Below are 26,888 nucleotides of genomic sequence, written 5' to 3'. Positions count from 1 at the left end.
GTTGGGGAGGCCAGGTTCCAGAAGCAGTGACGCCCAGTTAGCGTGCCCGGCGGTGACGGGGATCTTCTACAAGGGAGAAAGTGGGGGTGGTGACACATGTCTGAAGAGGGGTGAACCCGCACCCCCAGATCATACACGGTGCTGTGAGCCAATGTCACCACAATAAAACATGATGCATTGTAAAGAGCAGAGAGGCCATCCAGTCTCCAACACTAACGCAACAGAACTAAAATTAGCGCTAAAATCATGTACTCCTGAAAGGAACACACAAATGTCTCTCATGTCATGGGAAAGAAATTCAAGCTAAGCAAAATTTCTAGAGTCCATCCCTCCCCCGTCCACTGAGACCCCCCCCACCCCTAACCTCTCTCTCACCGCCTCAGTTCTGCCACCAGATCTCCAGGGCTTGTTTTAGTTTGGTTCTGTCTGTTCTTTTGTTTTGTTTCTTTATTCCCCATGTATGAGTGAGATTTGTATCACCTATTTTTAAACACAGGGCAAAACGCCAACGGCAGATGTGGCGCTGCCCTGCCTCTCTGCAGCCATCGCTCAGGAATCCTTGCTGCTCGCCGGTGGGTGAGAGTTTTGTTAAAACAAGCATGGAATCCCCATATGTTTCCTCTCTGTGAATTCTCGTTTTGCTTTATTTTCCATTGTGTAACCATAAATCTGCAAGGAGGTATCTTGGTGTGTTGTGCACCAGGGAACTTGGTAAAACCTCAGCAGGAAAGAGGGGGGCACCCCACGGGCTTGCTGTCCTGGAGAGCAGGTGGGGGGTGCTGGGGGCCTAGAAGGGAGGGCAGACCTGGGCGTTGGCGTTTGTTACGGGGTAAACAGAAGTCCCCAAAGTTCTGTCCCCTGAGGCCTTCAGCATGTGACCTCTTTTAGAATAAAGGTCTTTGCAGACATAATACAGTGAAGGTTGCTGCTACGCGGTCATCGGGGGGCTCGGCAGACAGTGAGCAGTGTCCTCAAAAGAGACAGAAGGAAAGAAGAGGCAGAGACACAAAGAGAGACCCATGAAGACAGGCAGAGACTGGCGTTTTGAAGCCAAGCCCGGGAAGGTCACGGACTGCTGACAGCCGCAGAGGCCAGGAGAATGGCCGGCACATCGCCTCCCTCAGAGGCTCCAGCGGCTGCAGCCCGGGCCACGCCCCACACTGAAGTCTGTGTTCGAGAAGACATTTCTCAGTGTAGCCATTTCTGCGGTTTTCAGCACCCAAGTCAGCGGTGATTTGTTCCAGCAGGAAACCAACACAGCATGCAAGTAGGTAAGGAGTAATAGAGGATAGAGACGGACAGGTGCGTGCCCAGGTCCCCAGCACCCCAGGGTGCCAGGTCCATCCTAGCAAGGGGCCCGTGGCTGGAACCGGTGAAGGAAGAGAGCCCACCAGGGCTGAGGACAGAACTGGGCTTCCCCAGGGGACAGTCCAGAGAGCGGTGAGGATGCACAATGACGAGAGATGCTATCAGTGGCTACTCCTGCATGTTCCCCTTTTGTTCTCAAGAAGGGACGAGCTGAGCCTCAGGGACTCCCAAACCAGGCATCCCATTAACCTACAGGAGCTCAGATGCTCAGGCAATAGCAGAACCTCTGAACCCCACATGTCAGCGGCCTGTGGGCTCCCAGTACCTCCTGGGCAAAGTCCACCGCACCGAGTCTGTGTGATATGGCCACATGGACCCCTCCTGGATCCTGTGGGTCTGGGGCACGTTGATTCAATTCCTGACCCGGCTTTCATAGTAGGGTCTCCCTACAGGCCATGTCATGGCGTCAGCACCAAGGCCAGCAGCACCCAGGAGGCCAGGTCACCACGGCCATGTCACCTGTGAGAAAATGAAGGACACTAAAGAATCAGGCCAGGTCCACGTGATGGTGCAGGTCTAGAGCCCCGTCTAGAGCCCTGGCTGGTGAGGAGCAGGGTGCTCCCTCTGGGCCAAAGCTCTTGGGAGGGAAGAACACAAGACTGGATGGGACAGAAAGTGGCCATGGCACGGGCCTGGCCACTTCAGACAAACCCACAGAAACTCCGGGGCTCCTCACATGCGCTGCACTGGGCCACTGGATGGATCTGTCCTCCCCCTGTGCCGGGCGCAGACACAGGCTGGCCTCAGAAAGGATGCCCTTGGCCGGCAGCACCACGCAGCTGAGCAGCCTGAAAGGGTCTCACTGCTGAAAGGCAGCTGCTAACAACACCCTCCACTGCTGGACAGACCACTTTCCCGAGGGGGATCTGGGTGACCCACCTGTGCCAACCACAGTCAGGAACCAGGACCCGCAGAGCCCACGCCCAGCTCTGCCCAGCTCTTCCCACGCCCTGCTGTGGCCAGACACTCACCGGCCACTAGACAGTGTCATATGCCCGACCCAGCGCTGGCCAGCAGGCCTCCAACCTCCCAGGGGAGGCGAAACTGATGCAGAATACCCTCCTGGAACACATGCTCTCACTGTTGCTGCAGAAACGAGCAGAGCGTGCACCCCCGCCGCCCAGCCTGCCCAGGTGCTGCGCTACGCGAGCCTGGTGAGAAGCCAGGGGGGCTGGGCAGCCGCGGGTCCCACGACCTGGCGCTGCTGCGTGCCTGGCCCACCCAAGTCCTTTTCATTCATCAACTCATTTCATCCTCTCGGCCGCCCGAGACAGAAGCCATAATTATCACTCTCACTGGCACGTAACTGGGGGCATCCCCAGTCCTGTCTCTTCGGAAAGTCTACCGGCCCCTGTGGGCGTATCCACCGCACCAACCTCCAGCTCTCTCTACTCTGCAGAGACCCCTTCAAGCCAGCGCACGGTCCTTGCTGCAGTCAGCCCACGGGTACATGCTCCCAGGCCCACACGACTGAGCGGATTCATCCTGCAAGAACAGAGGTTCTGTCCTGTGTGACGAGCCCCGGGGGATGGTTTTCTCATCCTGTCCTAGAGATTTTAAAGAGCAGTTACTGATGGTTCCATGAGCAATTGTTGCAAACTACTCAAAAATAATCCATTGGAATGGACAAAGCCTCAGGTCTTGTTTCATGAAACGAGCTGCCTGGTGTGGGAAGGGAGGCAGCCCCTCGGAGCTGCCGGCCCCGAGTCATAAGGCTGAGCCCACACTGGCTCCGCGGGCAGTGCTGAGTCTTACTGGACACGACCCGCGGCGCGGAACGAACAGAGGGGATAGAGTCCAGATGACAGAATCAGAAAGAAGCTGGAGACAGCTGGGGGGGACCAGTCATTATTTTTCAAGAAACCTTTCTTCTTTGGATCCAGTGTCCAAGATGAGCTGCCTGGCCTGCCAGGGCTTGTCCTTATCGCTGCTCTGCTAGTCCCTCCCCAGAACAGCCTCAAGCTGTCGGCAGGACAGCCGGGAGTCTGCACTCCACCATGACAGCAAGCAGCTAACTGCCAGCGTGGAAGCGGTACCTCTCAAACTTTCCTGTAGTTTCCTTCCAGAAAGTGCCAGAGCAGTTTCATGGTGATTTAACGTCCTGCAGGCAAGCACTAGCTGTTCACTTCCCCTACCAACGCTGGGGCTCAGGGTGGTGATGCAAAGCTCCTGCCACTTCAGGAGAAGCGGACGAGCATGAAGGGGAGAGGACGGCAGGGCGGTGAAGTCCAATTAGATTTGCATTAGGGTTGAGTCACACTCGAACTCTAGGCTTCTCCCTCCTCACCCGCAAAGCCTTCGAGTGCAAGGCCTGCAGGACAGACAGACAGCAGCTTGCTAGGTGAGGGCACGGAATATTATGCTCCATCAATGGCTGAATGCTCACAAACGAGCAGCGGCAAGCCTTCTTCCTTCCCCCTTGTAGAAATTATTAATATTCTGCGCTTCTCTGGAGACAATTCAGTGGGAACAGAGATCTAAATTCCTAACAATTAGTCTCTCCCACAGACAGGAGCCGGGCAGCTGGGAACCTGCTGCTTTTCCTTTGAGATTCTCAGATTAGAGCCTAAATGCAATTTCATCCCAGACTCCAATCCCCAGTTTCTGAAAAATACTTAAAAACAATCAGTTACGTAACAAATCTGCTTCAACACTTATGACACGCTTGCCACAGACCAGGGCGGGAGCTTCTATTTCAGGTCGGCCTGATAGTGTTCAAATTGCATCACAACTTCAATATATTAAAGCATCTACTATGTAAAAGAATCCTGCAATATATATCCCTGAAAAATGAACAATCCTCTTAGAAAATCAGTAAGCACCCCTTCACTTTAAATTTTAATAAATACAGGTTCTTGTATAACTGGCTTGGATTCAAATTCCTCCCGCCTCTCTGGGAAAATAAAAGAAAAATGAAATGAAAGTGCAGCACATGTTGTGAATATCAAGGAAATGAAAATGTGAGGAAAGTAAGAACGTTTCAGATACAGCGTGATACAGGGATGCTAGCACTTTCCTCAAGGATGGCTCAGGATTCGGCTGACAGTGATGCCAACTTAGAGACGCATAGAGAATGGAGCACAAATTGTTTATTTAAGACGGAACAAGTGTCACACAGGCAGCGCGGGCCAGGGGCTGCACCCAGTCTGGCCCAAGCCTCCCGTCAGCTCCCTGGTCTCGCGAGAGGGATATGTAGTGCCACCCCTGAACCCAGACGTGCGGGTCCCCTTGCTATGCTATAAAGGACCTTACTGGGAAAGCTGGAGAAACCCAAATGGCAGTAATCGAGCTACCGAATCTCCTGATTTTACTTGTTGCTTTACAGAGACGCAGAACAATGGCATTGCAGGAAACACCCAGGCGAGCGACAAGGCGTCACGGGGACAACAGGACAGCAGGTGACGGCTCACTTGTCAATGATGTCGGAGAAAGAAAATCTCTGTACTGGGCTAGCAACTTATTGGGAGGCCTGAGAGTGTTCAAAATAAAAGCAAAAATATACTATGGATTACATTCATGTATGAATGAGGTAGAAACGCCATCCAGCCATTTTAGGTGTTACCCAAATTTCCTTAAGACGGAGCTCTGTCCAGCCTGAGAATGGGGGCTATTTCAGGAGCAATGCTAGTGAAAAGAATTTCCTGGGAAGGGCCTCCCTGGTGGCGCAAGGGGTTAAGCACCGCACCATGAAGCAATCCGCAGCCTCTGCAGCACGAGTTCGATCCCCAGCCTGCCAGGGAGCTACCCACATGGTGCTGCAGACCTCTCCTGTCTCCCCGCTGCTCCCCTCGGCAGTGTGTTTCAGTCAGTCTGCCTGTTCTGCTCCCCGCTCTGTCTCTGGTGGATCCTCTCACCCCCACACACACCTCTGGCCTGTACCCCAGCTCTTGTATGCATAAATAAATCTTAAAAAATAAAGTAAGAAAAAAAGAATTTCCTGGGAAGAATGAACTGCTGCTGACCACCGGAGGGGAACCATGGTTTCCCATCAAGTCACTATTTTGATAAAGAGACTAGCTGCTCCCGGATGGGTGACCTCTTTCTCTCAGACCAATACCCTGTATTTTAAATACTTTTGCCTAAACAGTTCTATCCCAGAAAAACAACCGGCTCATCCATCACATGCTGACACACACATTTTTTCATAAAAAAGTATTTTCTTGCCTCACAAACGTGTGAATTTTAGATTTTATTTCCAGCGTTCACCTTGACATTTACCTGTGACTCTCCCACTTTAACTCTCGTGGCACCGCCCGCCCGTCCCCATTCTGGCAATCAGGTGACATCGTCCCTGAGGGGCGAAGACTGACCTCGGGGGCTTCTGTTCCTTCAGCGCCATTTTTATGTGCAACGCTACGGACGAGGACTGCTGGCGCTCTCTGCGGTGCCAGAGGCCCGTCTCTGGCGGCCACTGAGGAGAAATATTTTTCTTTGTTGCTTTTGAAAATGAAGTAAATAAATATTTAAGATGACATTCATTCCATCTTTTTAATCAATGCAAGAAATGCCGTTTTTGTTAGTTTTTTTGCAAAAAGCAACTCCACACAGTACTCGAGGGCCTGGGCACGCTGCTCTCCTCAAAGCACCCCTTCCCTTCCTCGGACCCCGCGGGGGTCTTCCAGACACGTGGTCTGGTCCTCGTCTCCCAGATGTTTTCTCTGTCACATCTGCACCAGCAGGAGCTTTATCTCTTCATGAAGGGGCAGGAGAGAGTGGAAGCATCGAGAGAGGGAGGTCTCGGGGTACCCCAAGTCCCGCCGTGGAATATATTCAAGTGCCCGCTGCCCTGTGCTGAGACCCTCTGGCAGTGATTTGCATGCTGTAAACCGGCAGAGCGGATTTTGTGCCATCCCTTCTGCAAAGACGCACCCACCACCCGCCCCGCATGTGACCAGGGGGTTGAGTTTGAGGAAAAATGGTCCCATAATTATCCTGGGGGGCGGGGTCTGAAATGCAGAAAAAACGAAGCTAAGGCTGGGCCAGAGCTCTGACAAAGGAGCACTTCCCCCCCCCCCAACCCCGCCCCCTGGCTTGCTGCTTCTTTCCACCAACACCCGCCTTCCCAGGCACAAGACCGTGACTGGCAGGCGGCCATGCAGCTCACTGGGCTGAGGCCACCTGCCTGCTCACGGGGACAGTGGCCTTCCCAGCTCCCTGGTGCAGACGCTGCCCAGTCACGTCCACACAGGCCGTGGCAAAGGGGCGCCCGCTGTGCGGGAGCAGGGAGCCCAGCTGTGTGCTCCCCGGTGCCCGCCAAGGTTGTCTGACTAGCGCAGGCCTCGGGCCACTCTTAGTGAAGGGGTGCGGCCAGTGACACCTGGGAACCCCCAAACGGAGAGACTGCAGCCCCCAGGGTTAGCCTGCAGGGCCATCTCTGGCTTCTGAATAAAACTCTCCATCCAGAGCCAGACGCACTACACTGGCCTCCAGACCCCACAGCGCTCAGGGAAGCTACGTCCAAAATGCACTTTTCCAGGACAGGACTGTCAGCGGCTCGTCCGCCCCGCCGGCCCCGCCAGCCCGCACCGGCTCCATCCAGCCCGAGAGCTCAGAGCTGCCCACGAAAGGAGCCCGTTAGGAATAACTCCAAACGAGGGGCCCTGGGTGTACACAACAGGGGATCAAATAGCTTTTTAAATGCTTTTAACTAATTAAATAGCATGGGTTCTCGGAAATGCCGTGTATTAGTAAAGCTAAATTTGCTGTCATAGCATTTTAAAGAATTTTTTTCCCCTCAACTTTAATGCCTGTGGCAGAAAATTAACAAATGGAGAAATCTTTTGTCCTCTGCTAAGACAGAGGGGATGGCGGGGTCTCGATATCAAGGCAGACAGAGAGGTGGGGGAGACGTACGGATTTGATTGCAGGTTATTTCACTCTAGAAACAAGACTGGCGAGAGGATAATGCATGATAAGAACAGCTTTTAACCATCAACATCACAGCCCCACTCAGCAGTCAGCAAAAGGAAGAGCCATTTCCAGCCCCAACCCTTGCTAATTGCTGCTGGGTGGCCCCAGGGGGTGAGCACGGCCGGGCCGCCGCCCCCGTGGGAGCCACACCTGAGCCAGGGCCAGGTGGCCTGGCGGGCGCGAAGGCCACCGGCGAGGCAGAGCGCAGCACCCACCTGCCAGATCAGGTGCTCCTCGGCCTTGGCGGACAGGCAGACGCTCAGCACGATGGTGTGGGAGGCGGAGGTGAGCACGCTGGCGATGATGGCGTCTCGCATGTTGAAGGGCAGCATGGTGTACACCACGAAGATGATGAACAGGAAGAAGGACACCTAGGGCAGAGAGGAACAGGGTCACGAATCTCCAGGCACAGCCACTGCCCTTCCTTCCATGAGCGGCTGCTTAGAGCCATGCCGTTGGGGGATTTGTTTTATTGAGGTAGCCCTGGTGACAATACCCCTTGGGGTTACGAGGCCACACCCACCAGCAAGTCCCATGATTCCCCCAGTCCAGGGGGACCCTCCCCTGTATCCCCTCCTCCCCATCTAAAAACCATGCCCTTTAAAGAAATAATATGAAGGGCCTCCCTGGTGGCGCAAGGGGTTAAGACGCAACCTATGAAGCTATCTGCAGCCACTGCAGCGCGTTCGATCCCCGCCCAGGAAGCTACCCACATGGCGCAGCAGACCTCTCCTGTCTCCTGCTGCTCCCCTCAGCAGTGGATTTCAGTAGATCTGCCTATTCTGCTCCCTGCTCTGTCTCTGGGGAATCCTCTCACCCCCCACACCTCTGGCCTGCACCCCAGCTCTTGTATGCATAAATAAATAAATCTTCATAAAAAAAGAAAGCATATGATGACAAAGCAAGACAACGTACTGGAAAAATCTACTGGTTTACAATAAAGGACTAACAGTCGTGATGGAGGGAAATAGTTCTTTTCCCAAATTTGGGGGTTTCCAGGCTGGGTATCCAAACCACTGTGACATGGGTTAATCTGAGCACCTGCGTGTGGGGCGAAGCTGGTCCCGGTCTTGAGAAGGCACATCTGGATTCTGTGAGCTAGATGGCAAGCTCTGTCGGGACACCCGGGTGGGGGGTGGGGGGCAGGTGTCTCCTGGGGAGTTCGTGAAAGTAGAGGCCAAGGGCACGGACATGCATGTACCAAACAAAAGGAGACAGCGTGGAGATGGTGCAGCTGCTATGAAAACGTTTGGCAGACTCTCCGAAAGCTCGCTGTAGAATGACCACGTGACCCAGCAATCCATTCCCAAGTAGATACCCTAAAGGACTGAAACCAGGTACCCAGACAAATGTGAGTACATCCTCACAACAGCACTGTTCACAGTTGCCAACCGTTGGCAGCAACACCCATGTCCCCCCATGGATGTGGATGGATGAGTAAGCGGCATGAAATTGATCCAGGTGGGGGAACACTATGCAGCCAAGAAAAGAATGAATTGCTGATATCGGCTACAGCACTGAGGCGCTTCAAATACATGCTAAGTGAACAAAGCTGGCACAAAAGACCCCATATTGTATGATCGCACTTATATCAAGTATCTGGAATAAGTTCACCCGTAGAGCCAGATTGGTGGTTACGGGGGCCTGCGGGGCGAATGGGAAGTAGCCACTGAACAGGCTCCGTTTCCTCTGGGGGGGATGGCAACCGTCCTGGAACTAGAGCGAGGTAGCAGCTGCAAGACCTGGTGAATGTCCAAAATTCCCTGAATTCTCCCTTTTAATTTCCATTTTATGAATATCACTTTAATAAAAAAATTCAATATAAAACTGCTTAGAGGAAGGCTTGGAATGGAAAAGGGAGTGTTCAGTGGGCAACGAAACAGCCACTTTTGCTAGGAGAGAAGCAGACGGAGGCTAGAGAGGGGGGATCCGGCGGGACCGGCCAGGAGACCAGGGGCCCGGGACGGGGCGGGCGAGCTCGGCCACAGAGTGCTCCACCCCGAAGGAAGGCGGCGCTCGGGAAGAGCGTGGCCCCTTCACGGGACTCTGTGGCTCTAGGAACCCTGGGCCCCGGCACGGCGGGCGGGGTGGGGGCCCCCACAGCTGCCCTGCCCGTGGTCAGAATAAGGTCGTGAAGTATTATAAAGTTACTGTTATTTCTAGATGCAGATATTCATGCAACACTCTCTCTTCCTATGAGAAATGTTCAATAAACATTCCCAGGAACTCAAGCTGACAATCAATTAGAAAAGAGAACCTTTCATTTCACAGCTGCGTATTTTCCAGCAGATGCAAAACCTTCAGCCTTGCTTTGAAATGATCCTCCCCTTCCTACGGCTTGAATTTGGCCAACAGTGAAGCGCTAGCGCTATGTCATTTAATTTGCACTCTGCCAAGTCCTGAGGCTTGCAGGGAGGTGCAGGGAGGCGCAGGGAAGGCGCTGGGAAGGCGCTGGGTGCTCCGCGCAGAGCTGCAGAGGAACATCCGGATGATACAATCACCGTGTAAAGGTCAGTTAATAAGTCACGTCAAGTCGAGTTTTGGACCGCAGTGGCCTCACTTCAGGACCTCAGGGAGGGGCACCGGGGCAGCATTCCAGGGTGGCTGAAGCGGGGAAGAAAGGGGTATGGTTTCAAGTTCCGCAGGGGCGGTGGGTTTTGGGGGGGTGGGTTTTGGGGTGCATTCTTCCCTTCTTATTAACCCCAGCCAGAGGACTCCAGCTTTTCCCAGCCTGCTTTCCAAACCAACTTCAAATATGGATTTGGCACATCGAAGAATGTGGGGGTGCAAGTCCCAAGAGTGGCGTGTGGGTACCCGGGTTCCACATGGGGCTGGGGACGATTCTGGGCCCAGGATGCCCCCCAGACACATTTGCTGTCTGCATGAAAAACTCATTCTATGTCCCAGTGACCCACACCAGGCCCGCTTCATGAGCACGGCCGCTCTCCAAATGCGTTTCTGAAAACATCCCCCGCCTTGGCCCAAATGGCCTGCCGCGAGCAACAGCCGTGTTGGCTTTGGAATGATCATTTCTCTGCTTAGGAGATCAATTCCATTCAAAACGCAGACGGACAGACATTTGCCAGACACCCGGAGCAGCAACAGCAGACCTGGGTTGAACGGGCACTGTCCCCAGGGCGCCTTCTGCTCGGCTACCCCCAGGCGCCCTCCAGCCCCGGGAAGCAAGGCTCCTCCAGGCCAGGGCATGCACCTGGGGGGCTGTTCTGCAGGGGGGGGCGGGCGGAGGTCTGCGGAGCGGCGCGATCCCCCTCTGCTTCTGCACCAGCCTCTTGGTGTCTGGCCCAGAGCTCACCAGCAAGTCCCTCACCCGACCCACCCTCGCCCGAGGCAGCGGCTGAGGGGCTGCCCCTTCTGCCATCTGGTAGCACAGCCGTCCCCAAGGGGGGCACTTCAGCGAGGCGGGTACAAGAAATGCCTGGGAAGAGGACGTGGAGCTTTGCGCCTGCTTTCCAGAGAGCGGTCACCCCCGGCCAGCAGAGGACAAGCAGGCTTCCCGGGTGGGGGCGCACAGGCCGGGGCGAGCGGGACGTCCTAAGGCGGGAGCAGCAAAGGCCGAGGAGGCTGGGTGGGGAGACAGGGAGGCTGGCGCTGCAAGGACATCACCACCTCGGGGCCGCTCCTCCTGTTTGCGCTTCCTGTGGCTGCCGCGACAGCGACTGCAAACACGGCGCCTCTGAACAAGGGAGACTTGTTCTCCCGCAGCCCCGGAGGCTGAGGATTCTGACCACGGCGTCGGGGCGGCTCCTCCGGCCGCTCCAGCAGGGACCTGCGTGTGTCTCCCCTAGCAGTTCCGGGGGCGCCCTGCCGCCTCCCCATGCGCCCACGCCTGCCTCGCACAGCCGGCCACCCACTGTGTGCCAGCGCCTGCAAGGGACACGCCCGATGGGGACCGCCTTGGCCCGCGAGCCTCCATCTGCAAAGAGCTTCTGCCCCAGCAAGCCTGTGGGCGGGCCTGGGCTCAGGACTCCATGTATCTGGGTGGAGGCGCGAGGGGGCACAATCAAGCCACACTGTTAAGTTCATGCTGCAGATCAAACTAGAATGTGGGTCTCAAGCTCCTGAGGGCCCACTCACAGCTCATGCGCCGCTCCTCACTGCAGATACAAATCATGTCTGGTGTCACATCACTTATAGGTCATGAATCCCAAATCATTTCATAAAAACGACCTTTCAACCTTTTCCAACAGAAAATCACCATGAACATGGGGAAGGGTTGGGTGCAGCTTAAGCAAGAGTAACACAGACACAAGGGGGTCCCCTAACTCTCAGCAAACCCCGGTTGGGCTCACTCCCGTCCCAGCCTCTGGGGCTGGATTCTCACAGGACCTTCCTTCGAGTTCAGTGACCAGCAAAAATCTTCCCTGACGCGACACCAGGGGCTGAAAAGATGGAGCTTCTAGAGTTTTCTCTCAAATGGCACCTCAACACCAATGTCTGGGAAGCCCTGTCTCCTTCTCTCCTGAAAGGTATAAACAAGCTTCACCAGCAAAATGATCAGGAGTTGGCCTCCCTGGTGGCGCAGGGGGTTGAGCGCAGCGCTGTGAAGCTGTCTGCAGCCTCTGCAGTGAGGGTTCGATTCCCAGCAGGCCAGGGAGCTGCTCCCCGCACCAGTGTACTTCAGTAGATCTGCCTGTGCTGCTCCCCACTCTGTCTCTGGTGAATCCTCTCACCCCCCCCCCCACCTCTGTACCCCTGTTCTTGTATGCATAAATAAATAAATCTTAAAAAAAAAGATAATCAGGAGTTATGTCAACCGCCACAGCGCTGCGGAGAAGCACTTTCAGAAGAACACTTGCTATTTTTATTAAGCTAATAATGTCACGGTAAATAACACCCAGAATGTATAAAGAATTTTACAGCCAGAAGTCCAGCTACTTCAATCATTTTCCTTTGCAACAAATGTCTGAAAAATCAGAAATATCATGGTTTTCAAGTGGTGGCTTAATTTTCAAAGATGCAGATGGTTCCAAAATAAAGTGTAGGACATACACCCCCTCAAAAGGGGTGTATAGGCCCTCAAAAGTAGGTCTTACAACATCGGAAATTATTGCTGTTTTGGAATACAACTGGAAATACCAACATTTAGGAAAAAATGGCCGAAGGAAAGGCAGAATTCTTGAGTAAATCTGAGCATTCTGGGAGGTAAGTTCCAAACGCACGATCAAGATTTCCTCACTGGGTATTATTTTCATCTCAAAGGATTACGACTGTGAGGACATGTACCTTGGACTGATTAAGAAGCATTCTGAAAACTTTCTGGAAACATGACTAGAAAGCTATTTAGCCAGAAAGGTGCTTTAACTTCCTTAAATAACAAAATGTGCAAAATGATAGCCCCCTTTCCACCTACATTAGTATTTTGCATCTTGTCCCCTGGTCACAGTTACGCAAAGGCTGACCTGAGTCACCGCTCATTTAAGAACATGCCAACTGTGTGAAGCAGTGTTTTCTTTCATTGGGGGACATTTATTCATACCAATGTTGAGAGCTAAACCATTGTGTGTGTCTCTTTCTGCTCTTCTTTGTTAAGTTTAGCTTCTTTTTCTCCTCTTTATTTCCCCAGACTCTCCCAGTGGGAAGAGGGTACACACCTGTGCATCTATTTTACACATGTGTATACGTGTGCAGTATGTTAGGTGAAATATATATATAGATGCCCAGATAGAATATGTAAGCTGTGTGGTGTGTGTGTGTGTGTGGTGTGTGGCATGTGGGGTATGTGGGGTGTGTGGGGTGTGTGTGGTGTGTATAGTTTGTACAGTGTGTGTGGTATGTGTGATGCGTGGTATGTAAGGTGTGTGGTGTTTATATGGTACGTGGTGTGAGTGTGGGGTGTGTATGTGGTATGTTGCACAGGTACACACTCTGTGCCTACCGTGTACTCCATGTACTGAAATTCCATCAAATCCCAGAGGTGGTGTTTAGTTGAGAAGTCACATCCTTCCAGATCAAAAGCAGAGGCTGGCCCGCAAGAACAGCCCAAGGGAAGGGACAACCGTGTCTCTGGCCTCATATTTCCTTCCTAGAGGAAGTCTGGATCTCAGACGCAGGTAGATGATAACAACAGCTCAGGTCATAGATGCTTCTAGATGTTTCTAGAGCTTCTCTTTTCAACTCACTCTGCTTTCCTGGGCGCCACAGGATGTCACATGGGGCTGCAAGCTTAGCACTGGCTCAGTTCTAAGAGTTAATTCCTAATTTCATGCTCATGTACCATAATAGATTGCACAGAAACTAGATCCAAATCGTTGTTAATATTATTTACAGAAAACATTTAGCAGACGCTCTGGCTGTCAAAATAGTCCTGGAGCAGTGGGTGCAATTTTCCTCCCGGATATGTGATCCCCCAACCCCGATGGCTGTCCTTCTCATACTCTTTCCCATCTCATTAAATGAAGAGTCTAGTCCCCAAATCTAGGAGCTGTTCCTCAGTCCTCTTTCCTGATCTTGTTCTCTCCAGCTAAAGAGCCCTGAACTGAGCTATTCCCACAAGCTGAGGCCAGATCCTATAACCATCCCAGATTCCTGCAGCAGCACCCACCCCTACGTCCCCAGAATGTATTTTTCTTATACAGATCAAAGTGATCTTTTGTGACAACCAACATAATTATTTTAATAATTTAAAATACCTTCAGCAACTAAAGAGGGCATTGATAATGCAAAGAATATAGACATAAGCAAACCCTGCTTGTTTCCAAGCATGTTCAGCATTTTTTTTCTGCACTATGGCAGCACAGGATGCATCACACAGGAGCAGCATGTATCATGGAAACATCACGCGACATGCCTTAGTTCCACCTCTAAGGTTGTCTCCTTCACACAATGGAATATTCCTCTATGATGAGAGGGAAATCCTGCCCTTTCAACAGCAGGGATGGCCCTTGACAGCACAGTGCTGAGATAAGTCAGGCACAGAATGACAAACGTTACATGATCTCGCTTACGTGTGGAGCCTGGAAAAGCCAAACCTATAGAGAGAGAGAGCAGGATGTGGCTACCGAGAGGCAGGTGGGGCGTCGGGGCTGCAAACGGGCAGGCACAGGTGAATAGATTCTGGGGATCTAATGCAGCCCTTGGCTACAGTTAATGATCCTGAATGTTAGACCTCAAAGTTGGGACGAGACTACATCTTTAATGTTCTCTCCAAGAAACAAATGGTCATCACAGACATGAAGACACGCCCTGACAGAGTGACCTTCTGACCGGTAAACACTGTCCATGTCACGTCTCCTCTCTAGACCCTATCACTGACTTCCCATAAACTTAGAAAACAAAGCAACGTTTGTATCCTGCGGAGAAGGGTCCCTCACCATCGGAGCCTCGCTGACACCTCCAAACTCAAGCCCCGCAGCTCCCGTGACCGCCCACCGCCTCCTCCAGATTGGCCTTGTAATTGTTGCTTGAACAACCTCAGGGCCTTTGCACTGGCTATTTTTCTGTCCCAAACATCTGTCCTTGCATTTTCCCTATGTTGGCTTCAGGGATGTGAGTTTGGCTCTGCAAACTGGGCCCCCAACCCTGACCACACGGCAGCACATCCTAGTTGATTCCAACCTCTCACCAGCAACGCAGTAACCAAGAGCAGCACCGCGCCATGCTCTCCATTAAAGGACCCGCAGTTGGCCTGCAGAGAACTGAAGCCACTGGACCCAATCATGACAACACTGGGGTCTCGGGGTCCTGCTGCCTGAGCATTTGCTGACCCGACCGTGTCTGATGACGTCCCCCTGGGGACGAGCCTCTCTGTCCTCCCCATGTCACCACCCTCCAGGAGCAAGCCCTGTCCACTCCCTGGCCCGTGTCACTCTGGGGGGGGGGGCGCCTGCACTGAGCTGGGCCTCCCCTGGTGCTGGTTAGAGACCCGCGCTCCTGGGTTCCCCCCAAGTGTGCTGAGTCTGACGCTGTTCTACCCTGTTCCCAATGGGGGTGCAGCCACTCTGACCAGAGTGGTCAGCTTTATTCTCACCTGGAGGACGTTGTGGCTGGAGGCCTCCCCTGTGCCCCAGGGAGCCGCGTGGGAGAGGGAAGGCCTGGCCCGCAAGCGCTGAGGAAACCCAGGAGTCAGTGGCCTGGACCAGCTTCTCCTCTCTTGACTTGGTTACTAGATTTTGTCTCAAGGCCTCCAGACCCAATTTGATTTTAAGATGAAGACTGATTTATAGTCATCTCCAGCTTCATTTTTTCTAAATAAACAAAGAACCTGCCAGAGCAGCAAAGTCAGGCCATTGCACTCACATGTCCTGCTCTGGGGTCACTTCCCCACCCTGCTGTCCACGCTGGTGACCAGCCCCTGGCCTCAGAGACAGGAGGTCACCCAGAAGCGGCGCCCATCCCATCTCTGAGGGTCCAAGGGAACCCATCTTTCTTCCTATGAAAACTCATCTAGACATTCCAGGCTGCCACCTGCCCCATCCACAGCCCTTGCTAAGGCCATCACTCAGGATGAGATCTCGGGCGCTGCTCGAGGACTCAATGATAGAAAAGATCTCATTTTCCTCTAAGCAGTCTCTGGCCAAGCATCTTTTCTGAACAGCAAGTCTGTCTGCAGAGACTCTGGAAGCATTTCCTTAAACGTTACATTATTAAGCGACAGCCAGCGCCTGGGTGGGAGGCGGGACGGTGTCGTGAATCACCGGGCGGCCGCAATGCTCCCCCCGAAAATGTGATTCAGAGCAGAGAGATGGATGATGGAGTCGGAGGTAAAACAATGACTTTCACTCTGCCTTTCTTTTATTTCCAGTAAGTAGGAGGTCTGTCATAAATGTTAAAGAGCTGGGAAGCGCCAGAATAACTAGCACCTGCCAGGGGTGGGGGGTGGTCTGGAGCCCGCGGCCCCTTGGGACGGGTTCGCGGCTTCCTTGCCCGGCCCGGCCCCACCTTCTGGGTCTGCTCTGCTCTGGGGTGCACCCTGGCGTGTGTGGCATCAGCCGTCCCCATCCATCACCCTGGGCCCAGGTATCCAGCAGCGTTTATTTTACATCCACCATAGACGGGGCCCTGTACTGGCGCCTGGGGAGAGCAGGGGGCCCTGTTCTGAGGACGCTGAAATCTGCAGGAAAAAAGCCAGTTCCTGGGCATGTCCTGCGCCGCCTCCTCTGCTGCCCTCGGGCTCACACGGTGACTGCGGGGTCGTGGCCAGGTCTGCCCAGAGGTAGAGGCTGCGAGCCGCCAGCAGGAATGAGACACGGCGACCCCTGGACACGCTGCTGTGGCCACTGTCCAGACGTTTAAACTGTGCTCCTCAGCCTGGAAAATTGTCTCGTCCCCTGTTACACCCCAGAGCACTTATTCTGGTGCCTGAAGACTCGGCGTGGACGGCGGTCACTTGACCAAGACAAAAACAAGCGCCCAGGCACCTCCTGTCTCCCTGGAACTCTTGGCGAATGGGGAGGGTGTGGGGGACACAGCACCTGCCCCACTTCCTCCTCCTCGCCTGGCCCTGAGACGGAAACCCTCCCTCTGCCCGTCGCTCCGCCAGGACGCCGGCCTGGCCACGTGGCGGAGTCACGGAGCGTGAGTGCCAGGGCAGAGGCCAAGGCCACGCTCCGGGAAGACACACCTTTGGGGGCTGGGCTGAGCGCCCCTGCAGCACACCTGCACGCACCAGCGCGCAGAGGCCACCCAGCCCCGAGCCCAGGCAGGGCAAATGAGGCCACCCTCGGCCAGTCCACCCACGGCCAGCGGCAGGAAAGAGGCGCCAGGTCCGGCTGCTGCTGCTACTTAGCACGCTCAGCCCAGGTGCCGTGGGAAGCCAGGGCCGCCTCACAAGACCCCAAATAAGGCTGCAGCCTGGGAACTAGCCGGGGCGTCAGGGCCCCGGCAGAGGCCGAGGAGGCCGCTCACTGGCAGTGACCACGCGGGCCGCCCCGAGGCTGGGACCGGCCTGAGGGCTTTGGAAACACCAGGAGGCCCGAGAGATGGTGGCCGCGCCCGAATCAGCTCTCGGTACAGAAAGAAGGATCAACACCGGCCCCACGCTAGCCACACGACACCGTGCGGGCGGGCTTCATGGACAAGGATTTTCTTACTTCGCAGCCGTGGAGAGCAAGGTCAAGCACCCGCCCACGGTCGTCACGCAGCGTGAAAACAAGCCTGACCCTGCGCTGAAGCTCAGACGGGATCCTGCCCAGATCCCGGGGGCGACGCGAGCAGCACGAGGCGAGTCTCCCGGGGGCTCACGTTACTCAAAATAAAGAAGAGCCTTGAGAACCCATCTGCCAAGACAAAGGCGCCTGGCCAGACCGGACGGCCTTGTCCTGAGGGGTGACTGCGCGGCGAAGGCCAAGAGAGAAAGCAGCACGTTTCCGTGGTGGCCATCAGGCCAGGAGTGTTGTCCGCAGACCTCTGGGCTTCTAGTTAATCATTCAAGGAAAATAAGTGCAGTTTGATGAATTTTACCTCCCCCCCGCCCCAGAAAGTGGTGTTTAAATAGTTTCCTCCTCTCTGACCTTCGATCTTCACAAAGGTGACTTGTTGCCCTTGTCGCGGCCGGTGGCCCCAGCTTGTCGCCAGCCCAGCCTCCTGTGAAGAGGTGTCCACCTGTCCAGCCTGACAAGGGAGCCGCACGCGGTCCAGACCCAGCGAAAGCAAAACACGCCCAAGCCTCCCAGGGCGATGACGTCCCGGCCCTACGGGACGGTCCAGTTCCCGGCTCCCAGCAGCTGCGTGGCCGGGCGCCCGCGAGGGACAGAGCGTCCCCCAGGCTGCCGCGGCGAGAGCCGTGACACAGACCGCTGTCCCGGAGACCCCGGCAGCAAGGCCTCCTGCCCCGGGGTCCTGGCGCTGGGTCCCGACAGCAGCTTTTCTGAAAAGCGTCCCCACCGTCTTGACCCCTCTGTGTCTGTCTTCTATTCAGGGACATCGTCCCTCAGACCTCCAGCCCCTGCAGAGCGGCCGAGGAGAGCCTCCCTGCTGGCGCCGCCCGCTCAGAACTTCCACGCACGTGTGCTGTGAGCCGGGAAAAGGCGGGTTTCTAAGCAGGTGCCCCGGCCTAGCCGCGGACAGTGGGTGGCAACTCTACGCCAAGGCTTGTTCACCCGTCCAGTCTGTTCCATGGGTCGGCTTCCCCCCAGCTGCTTAGACCAGCACAGGCCCGGGTCTGGCCGCGCGGGCTGGGTCTGTGGCCAGTGGGCCGGGCCGTGAGCGCCGCCGTCTACTCGTGCGGAGAAAATACTCTGCGTGACTCAGCCTGGAGAAGAAGCCGTCGTCACCTGAGGAGCGGGCGGGTTCGGCGGAGAAAGGTGTCCTGAAAAATCGCTGGGAATAATATCATGGTAGGAGTGCCCAAAAAAGTTCAGTCCTCATTAAAAAAATAATAAAATGTTATATAAAAGGACTTTTATTTATAGTCGCTGCTTTGGTCTTTATGAATATTCATGTCCATATTCTTTTGAAACATTATATTTATTGAATTTGAAAGGCCAGTGCTTGGGAGGAGACAAGCTCCCGCGGGGAAACAAGTGAATTATTCATCTAAACACAAATATTGTTCGGGGACTCCCTCTCTCCTCTCTCTGCGCATGTCCAGCCTCGACCTCAGTCGGCGTCGAGGGATGTGAGCTTGGACGTGGGTTCTCACCCCAAAAAGACCCAGTGGGCGTGACGGCTTTATTAGCTTTCCTGTCTCTTCTGAGGGGTCGATCTTGACACGCAGACACAAATCCTTCATCTGCAAAAATGATGCGCGGCCTCCGCCCCGGCTCCCTGGGGCTTTCAGTTCTTGGATTAATGCAACTTCCCGCTGCAGTCCTCAGCGCACCCCCCCGGGTGCCGGCTCCCAGCTCTGTGTGCCCCGAGTGTCCCGAGAGCCGGGGGTCCTCGGAGGAGGTGTGCCGCAGAAAGTGGCCCCACTCTGCACTCCAGAGCTGCCTGATTTGGTTCTTTTCATTCTTATTGACAGATGGAGAGAGTCCCAAGCCCCACCCGCTCCTACACACGACCGGAGGGGTCACCATGGCTACCGAGGGGTCCTTGGTGATTAAGTTGGAGGCTTATGCCACAGTTCAAGGACAAGTGCCTCTATGGAAAGAAATGTTTTCCCATTGCTGCTATTGCGGAAAGCAGCCACAAACTACACATGGAGCCTGCTTTGTTAAAGTCACTTCAGGCCTCCCTGGGGGCGCAGGGGTTAAGTCTCAGCGCTGTCACCGCTGTGGCTGAGTTCAATCCAGTCAGGGAGGTGACCCACAGGGCGCAGCAGACCTCGCCTGTCTCCCCGCTGCTCCCCTCAGCAGTGTGTTTCAGTAGATCTGGCTACTCTGCTCCCCACTCTGTCTCTGGTGAATCCTCTCAGCCTTAAAATTTTTTTTTTAAAAAGTCACTTCAAAGACAAAGAAGCGTCGCCCATACCTCTGAACGCAAAGCTTACTTTCATAGTGATGAGTCCCCGACTCCACCTCAGTGTGGCTGAGTGTGCAGGCTTCTGCTTGATGGGCTGTCTGCTCCAGAGAGCAGTACTAATCACACGCAAGTGGGGAAACCTCACTGAATATTTGCACACGTCTACGCTTAGAAAAAGCAGCAATTCCCCTCCTCGGTAGCTACCCAGAGAATGCAAACAACGTGAAGGGGTGTGGCACCCCTATGCACGCAGCACTACTCACAGCAGCCGAGTCATGGACACCACCTACGTGCCAATGACGGCGCGTGGACTAGGAAGCTGTGATGCTTACCCAGTGGAGTACTACTCAGTCATTAAAAAGGTAGGGCATCTTGCCATTTGCAACAACATGGATGCAGAGGATTATGCTAAGTGAAATAAGTCAGAAGGAGAAAGATAAATATTGGGTGATTATACTCGTGTGGACTATAGAGAAATAAAACAAAGGAACAGGCCAAACTAAACCAAAACAAGCCTAGACATCTGGCTGAAGAACTGAGGCTACTAGGGGGAGGGGGGGTGCTGGGATGCTCCGGCTCTGATTTTCCACACATAGATGGCTGCCTTTGGCACCAGACAGGCAGTCCTCACGCTCCGCCTGTGGATCTTGTGGTGCAAATAAGAGGACAGTAACCAACACCCCCCACCCCAGCCTCGGGCAAGGGTCGGGGTACAGTGAAGGCAGGTGTGGGACTCCCACCCCCAGCCTTTCTGGACGGCAGGATGAGGCTCCCGTCCAAAGCACAGCATTAAGATTTTTTTCTTTTCTTTTTTTTTTTTTTTTTGGTGGGGGGCTAAGTCTAGTGTTATTCAACAACAGGACTGCTAGGCTATGATTTCGTCAAACCATTTATGCTCGTCTTACTCTGTGTATCATATTACATTTCCCGTGTTATTGGGTCTATACAGATAGTTTTCTGGGTTTCTTTTCATTACATTTCTTTGGACTTTTGATTTTGGGGTAACCGCTGCGCATACATGCCCTCGCTTACACACATCACATGTGTGTTTATCCCTCAACACATATGTACGCACGTGGACACATGACATTCTGTATTCAGAGACACACAAACACAGTGCACATCTAGTACACTACATGTGTGTCTATCTATACTCACGCGCATACGTGTACACGTGCACATACATAATTCAGTCAGGACGGAGAACGGAGTCCTGACACGAACAACAGCACAGCTGGAACTGAGGCTGCTAAGCGAAGTCAGTCATTTCTATGTGGAATCCAAACAGCTGAGCTCACAGGGAAGAGGGGTTGTCCGGGGGCTGGGTGGGAAAGTGGGGGTCCTGGCCAAAGGGTGCAGAGTGGCAGCTGATGCTGCCGCATTCTGGGGCGCTGGCGCACGGCGTGGTGATTAGAGCTAATAATACCGCATTGTGCACGGACGGCTGCTGAGAGCGCAGAGCTTCCCCGTTCTCGCTATAGAAAAAAAGGTTCTGATTTTTATTCTTTTGTTTCTGTAGAACTTTAATTTTCATGTTCATTCTTCTTTCCTGCCATCACTGTGCATCCAAGCCACACCCTCTTCCTCTCCCTGCCAAGAAGCAGCGACTCTCTGGTCTCCCCACCCCGCGCCGCGAGGGCTCCAACTGCTTTCTTCAAGTTTCCACGCGCCAGTGCTCCGATCTACCACGATTCTGACTGGCCATGTCTTCTTCTCTCTCTGGGGGGGATTTGATATTGCTTCCCGCCCCCCCCCCCACCCTTGGACTGCCCTGGCCTCTCGTTTTCTGTGCAATTCCTTCCTTGCTCTGCTCGGGGTGTCCTGCGTGGCGGGGCCTGCGGTGGCTGCTAGACGGATGCTGGTTTCCGCCGTACAAATCACACAGGCACGCGCTATTTGTCTCTCCTACTTACGCTGCCGGGATGAGTTATGGACGGGTTCACTTGCTCTCCTTATTGATGGCAACGCACTGGAGGAATGTGGATAAATTTAGACTATACGGCTCTCTAAAAATGGGAGTACTGGCACCATAAATTATAATATCCTGCTTTTACCCCCAAAGGGTTAGCGAACACTTTTTTTGAAGGCTCAATTCATTTCCCACTGACTTGAAATGACACATACATACATGTGACTATTTCTGTCCTACCCATCTGTCTATTTTTACTCCAGCAGCCTAATCTTTTAATTATTATAGCAGTCACACATTCTAATACTGCGAAAATTCAAGTAACTGTGTCCAGCTCTTCTTCTCCACAACGTCCCTGGCTCCGGGAACTGTTGCTCCTCTCCGCGTCAAGGGTGTGACATGGGATTAATTTCCCCGACACTTACGTGGGCATTTCAGTTGCGATTAAAGATGAAGGAAATCTGACATGTTTCTTATTGAGAATACTGAACCTCTATAGATGAGAATATGCTCTTTCTTGATTAATATGTTTTTATGATCCTCCTTGAAGTTTTTAAATTTTATTCTAAAAAAAAGCTGAACATTTCCTATTTTGTCCTTTTATATATTACTGTTTATATATGAATATAATAACATACCATAGATATTTTGGTGCAGATAGGGTTATTGTGCCAGGATATTGGTTGACTTTTTTCTACTTGTATACTGGAAAACATTGAAGCTGTACATATAAACATAAAACACACTGATTTATGGGATGTTCCCACTAATGGGTTTCTGCTGCATCTCCCTGGCTTCTCAAGAGGTGATGATAAAAATATATTACATTTACTGAGTGCTTGCTATTTGCAACCACCCCATAAAAGGAACCTTCCATGAATTATCCAATTTATTTTAACAATAAATTTGTGGAGTATGTGGTATTAAAAGTCTCAACTAGGGGATTAAATATTAAAACTTAGAGAGGTTAAAAAACCTGGCCACAATCATCGGCTTTTAGATGAAGTTCATATAAAATAGCCACATTGAATGAAAACGCTGTCCCTGATCTTTCCTATATGTGTACGTTATTTTTCCCTCAGTTTGTCTAAAGTTTGTCTAAGGACAGTAGACAACACAGCTGACAGCCTTTGTTGCGCTCCTCGAAGTGGGAACGCACCTGAAGTTCTAGCAGTTAATTCACAAGGTGAGCCTGAGTTATTCTGATAAAATGTTCAGGAAATTTTCTTTTGATTTTCGTTGTACTGAGAGTTTGCCCTCCTAAGCATTGAAATGGAATTATATTAACAGCCTTTATCAAAGTGACTTTGTAATTTCCCCTTTGATAGATAAATTATTAAACAATATTATTGGATTTCCTATGTCAACCCTTCCTTGCACTCCCAAAGAACAATCGAGCAGAGTTGGACAAGGTCCGCATGATGCCAGGGGATATTTTTCATCTTTATGGACCGTTTGTCCCTTTTATATAAAGTGGGAATATTAATATTATCAATCTCATTTTGTTGCTATAAAAAGTATTCATTTATTTGGTCAACAAAACTATTCAGTTTCTTTCTAGTGCCTCCCAGTCTGCAGCTCTGTTATTCCATCAGCAAACAGAGCAGAGAAAGAGTCTGTGAGCTTATATTCCCTAATTAAGAAAACCAAAGAACTTACAGTAGCACCCGGAACACAGAGCCACCTACATGACCGAGGCTACTACTGTAATTGTAATGTACCCCTGGAATAAATCCGCAATATTTTTAATAAGATTTCTGCGTCTACAGTCAGGAAATAATGTCAGCAGTACTCTTCTTTTGTTATCTCTATCAGGTTAGAATATTAAGATAATGTCAGAACCATATAAAATGAATGGGAAAGCCTTTCCTTTCTTATTATGCAACAGGTTAAACATTATAGAAACCATTCAGTTCTAGAATAAACTGCTGACACAAAAATATTTTAAAGAATAACTTCTCTCTAAATGTCTCCCATAGTTATTTGACTCTCCCAGTTGTCTTAATTCTGTTTAATATATGTTTTATTAAATATCAATCCACTGATTTAATTTAGATTTTAATATACATCAACACAAATTGGTATACAATACTTCTTTGCAATCACCTACTATTTCTGCCTTGCCAAGCAGTGAAAGAGAGAGACGTTGAAAGGATTATGAGAGAGCAAGTAGGGGAATTAAGAGCTTGTTCTACTTCCTCCCCATCACCTCTGATGGGAATTGTGAACAATGGAAATATAAATGAATCATCAGGATTACTCATTTATTACTCACCATTTTATGCAAATTATGTCTTAAGTTCAATTCAAATAATATCACTGCAACACCCATATGGAAATAAAACCAATAAAACAAAAAGGGTATGATTATATGGTATCTCTGGCCATTCCTTGGCCCCTTAATATGCTTGGGTCATCTGAGGTGGAAACTGCATTGCGTGCGCTCTACAATACTGTAACAGCGATCCACAGACTGAGTCACCTTTCGTCGGTCTGTCTGTCTATCAGCATCAGCATCATCAGCATCCTCGACATTATCTATCATCCATCTGCTTACCCACCTAGCCTCCATCCAGCTGTCCGTCATCTATCGCGGCCTTCACCTCACCCCAGCTCATCTCTCCACCTCTCCACCTATTTTATTCACCCACCCACTCACCCACACAGCCATCATCGACTATCTCACCTACTGATTTTTCACTCTATCAGTTTATGAATACACACAAAAAATAAATGTGGAGCCATCACCCATCTCTCGGTGATTTCATTTCTTCTGTTTTAAAAGCATGTTTTTTGCACTCATAATTGTAAATTTAATGAAAATCCACAGAAATCCAGTGTGGTAACTCTAGTGTTTTAATCTCTCATCTTTAAATTTCACACATTCTACCTATATTTTGACCTCGCTTTATGTGTTTGGGCAACAATAACAACAATTCCACAGTGTTCCCACAGGGCCTCGCGCTTCCTCCCCGGCGCCCTGCAGAGACTGAACACACACATTTCAGTGGTCACCAGGGACGGGATTTTGACAAATTTAGTCATCTGATGTGTGATTACTCCTTTTTTCAAAATGACTGAAAGCTTTCCACGGGTGGCCAAACTAGTCATTGAAACTGCCTCTACATCTGCTCCTAAACCGAAGAAATGACAATTATTTCATGAATGTGTTCTAGATACGGATGTCAAAATCTTCAGAGTTAGCACACGTGTAAAGTTCCAGGGAAATTTCACAGGCGCCGCCTGGTTTTCCAGGTGTGCTTACAATAGGACTAACTGCGTTGGAAATAAAATGCTAGTGAAGAACCATTTATTACCAACAGATGAAATAAATTATTCTTCTCAAGACTGAAAAACAATGGATCCACATATCCGGTCTCAGTCAGGTCACTAAACACAACGAGCCTCCCTTGTGAAGTCCCTTGTCCAAGCATTTCGCTACATTTCCTGAGAACAAAATAGAATTTCAGATATTTCAGGGCTGAGATAGCATTAATTTCCAAAAATAATTCGCTTATCCTGTCTTAAGAATTCATGGCAGACACTAGATTCTTCCAGATGGATGAACATGGGATCCTGACCGAGACTGGGGCTTCCACGCACAGCACGTGCCCCGCTGGGAGACGTGAGCCCTTGTGTTTCTAGCGTGTTTGCGTGTGTGTGGCGCCAGGGGCTACTGGGCTAACGCGTGTGAATGTGCATGCGTGTGCGTGTGCACGCCCAACCCGGCAAGCGGACCACAACCAACTGCAAGTGGCCACCAGCAAATAAAGCATGGGTTAGTTTCTTTTTATAAAAAATTTTTTTTTATGCATACAAGAACTGGAGTGCAGGTCAGAGGTGTGTGGGGGGTGAGAGGACTCCCCAGAGACAGAGTGGGGAGCAGAACAGGCGGATCTACTGAGATCCACTGCTGAGGGGAGCAGCGGGGAGACAGGAGAGGTCTGCCGCGCCACATGGGTTAGCTTCCTCACCAGGGATGGAACTCGTGCTACAGTGGCTGCGGACAGCTTCATGGTACTGAGACTTAACCCCTGAGCCACCAGGGAGCCCCAAAAAGTAGTTTTAAAAAGAACGGCAGCAGACATCGCCCACACCACTACTGAGGGGCAGCTGGCCGAGACATCGAGGGCACCAGGCGCCACGGCAGGCCGCCCGCCCATCAGCAACAGCCCGGGCCGGGCACCCCCAGGACAGCCTGACCTGCACCCCACCCATGCTCCTCACTCTCTGAGGGTTATCAAAGCTCCTGCCGCAGTGAGCCCAGGTGAAGGCTGTGCCTCTCGGTTTCGGTCCCAGCTCCCTGCCGCTGTCAGGGACTCTGGGGTCGTCCTCCAGGCCCTTCCCACACCACCGGAGCCACAGAACCAGCTCTGAGCGCCCACTGTGACCTCATGGGGCACCTCTGCTCCATAGTCACTGCTGATGTGGAGTCCAGAGGCCCCCTCTGAGCTGGCACCCTCCGCCGGACACCGGATTCAGGCCCCGCTGGCCGCCGGGAGGCTGGCGACGGTGATGCGTGAGCACTGGCAGCACCACCTGTTCAGCGTTGAAACAGCACCAGGAGGCACGCAGCTGAGGCTTTGGGGAGGGGCCAGGAGGGCCCAGGACATCGAGATGATCCAGGCACAGGGAGCGAGAATGGTGGATCAAGGGCAATTTGATCACGGGGACTTTTCAAAGGTCACCCACGGCCATGCACAGTGTCCCGTGACGCTGTGCTCCCCGGGGGCTGCGCCCCCACCCAGGCTGGAGGACCAGGGTCCAGCCCAGTATGGTTTAACATGTAACAGATGACTACAGCGCGGAACACTGCATAGGAACGTGCCACGCGGATCGGCGAGGAAAACAAAGGACGGGCTCCGTTATTTTTGTGCCTATAAAAAGCGCATTCTGAATGATCCCAAATGGAAATGAGCCGTCATTAACCGAGGAGAAAAATTAATGCTATAGAAAGTGATAATTAAAAGTACGATGCCAGGGAGCCAGTTAGAGACCACAGCTTCTTTGTTGAAGAAACTGGTGTCGGGAACGTCTATTTTAGATCGATCTAACCACAGCCTGTGTTTTAAATGACAGGCCAACATGACGGAAACATTTTTCCTGCATCTAATGCACAAAATGAGGAAGAACAAAAAAGTCGAAATGGAAATGATAGAGAGCGATTCACTCCCTTATGGGATTTACCAAATATCAGTTTTATGCAATTATCATTTTTATTCGTTTTTAAGTCCTCTTACAAACACAAGGATAAGTGGAGGAAAGTAAGTAATGTGATACAAAATATTCCAAATTGGATTATTTTCAGAGGCAAGCATGGAGATGCGAGCATACAGCCCGA

General features: G+C 52.1%; 1 protein-coding gene across 1 annotated transcript in view; it reads right to left on the bottom strand.

Annotated features, from left to right (window-relative positions):
- ADCY2 (adenylate cyclase 2) overlaps positions 1 to 26,888 on the bottom strand; it is a gene marked incomplete at both ends in the record, with an annotated part of 223,081 nt that overhangs the window by 138,239 nt on the left and 57,954 nt on the right. The window contains one exon of the mRNA XM_084233659.1: positions 7,494 to 7,649. Coding sequence (XP_084089785.1) covers positions 7,494 to 7,649 — 156 coding nt within the window. The remainder of the gene's footprint in view (positions 1 to 7,493; positions 7,650 to 26,888) is intronic.

This window comes from Talpa europaea (genome assembly GCF_964194135.1).
Source record: "Talpa europaea genome assembly, chromosome: 5".
Lineage (NCBI taxonomy): Eukaryota > Metazoa > Chordata > Mammalia > Eulipotyphla > Talpidae > Talpa > Talpa europaea.
This window is presented reverse-complemented; position numbering and strand designations above follow the sequence as displayed.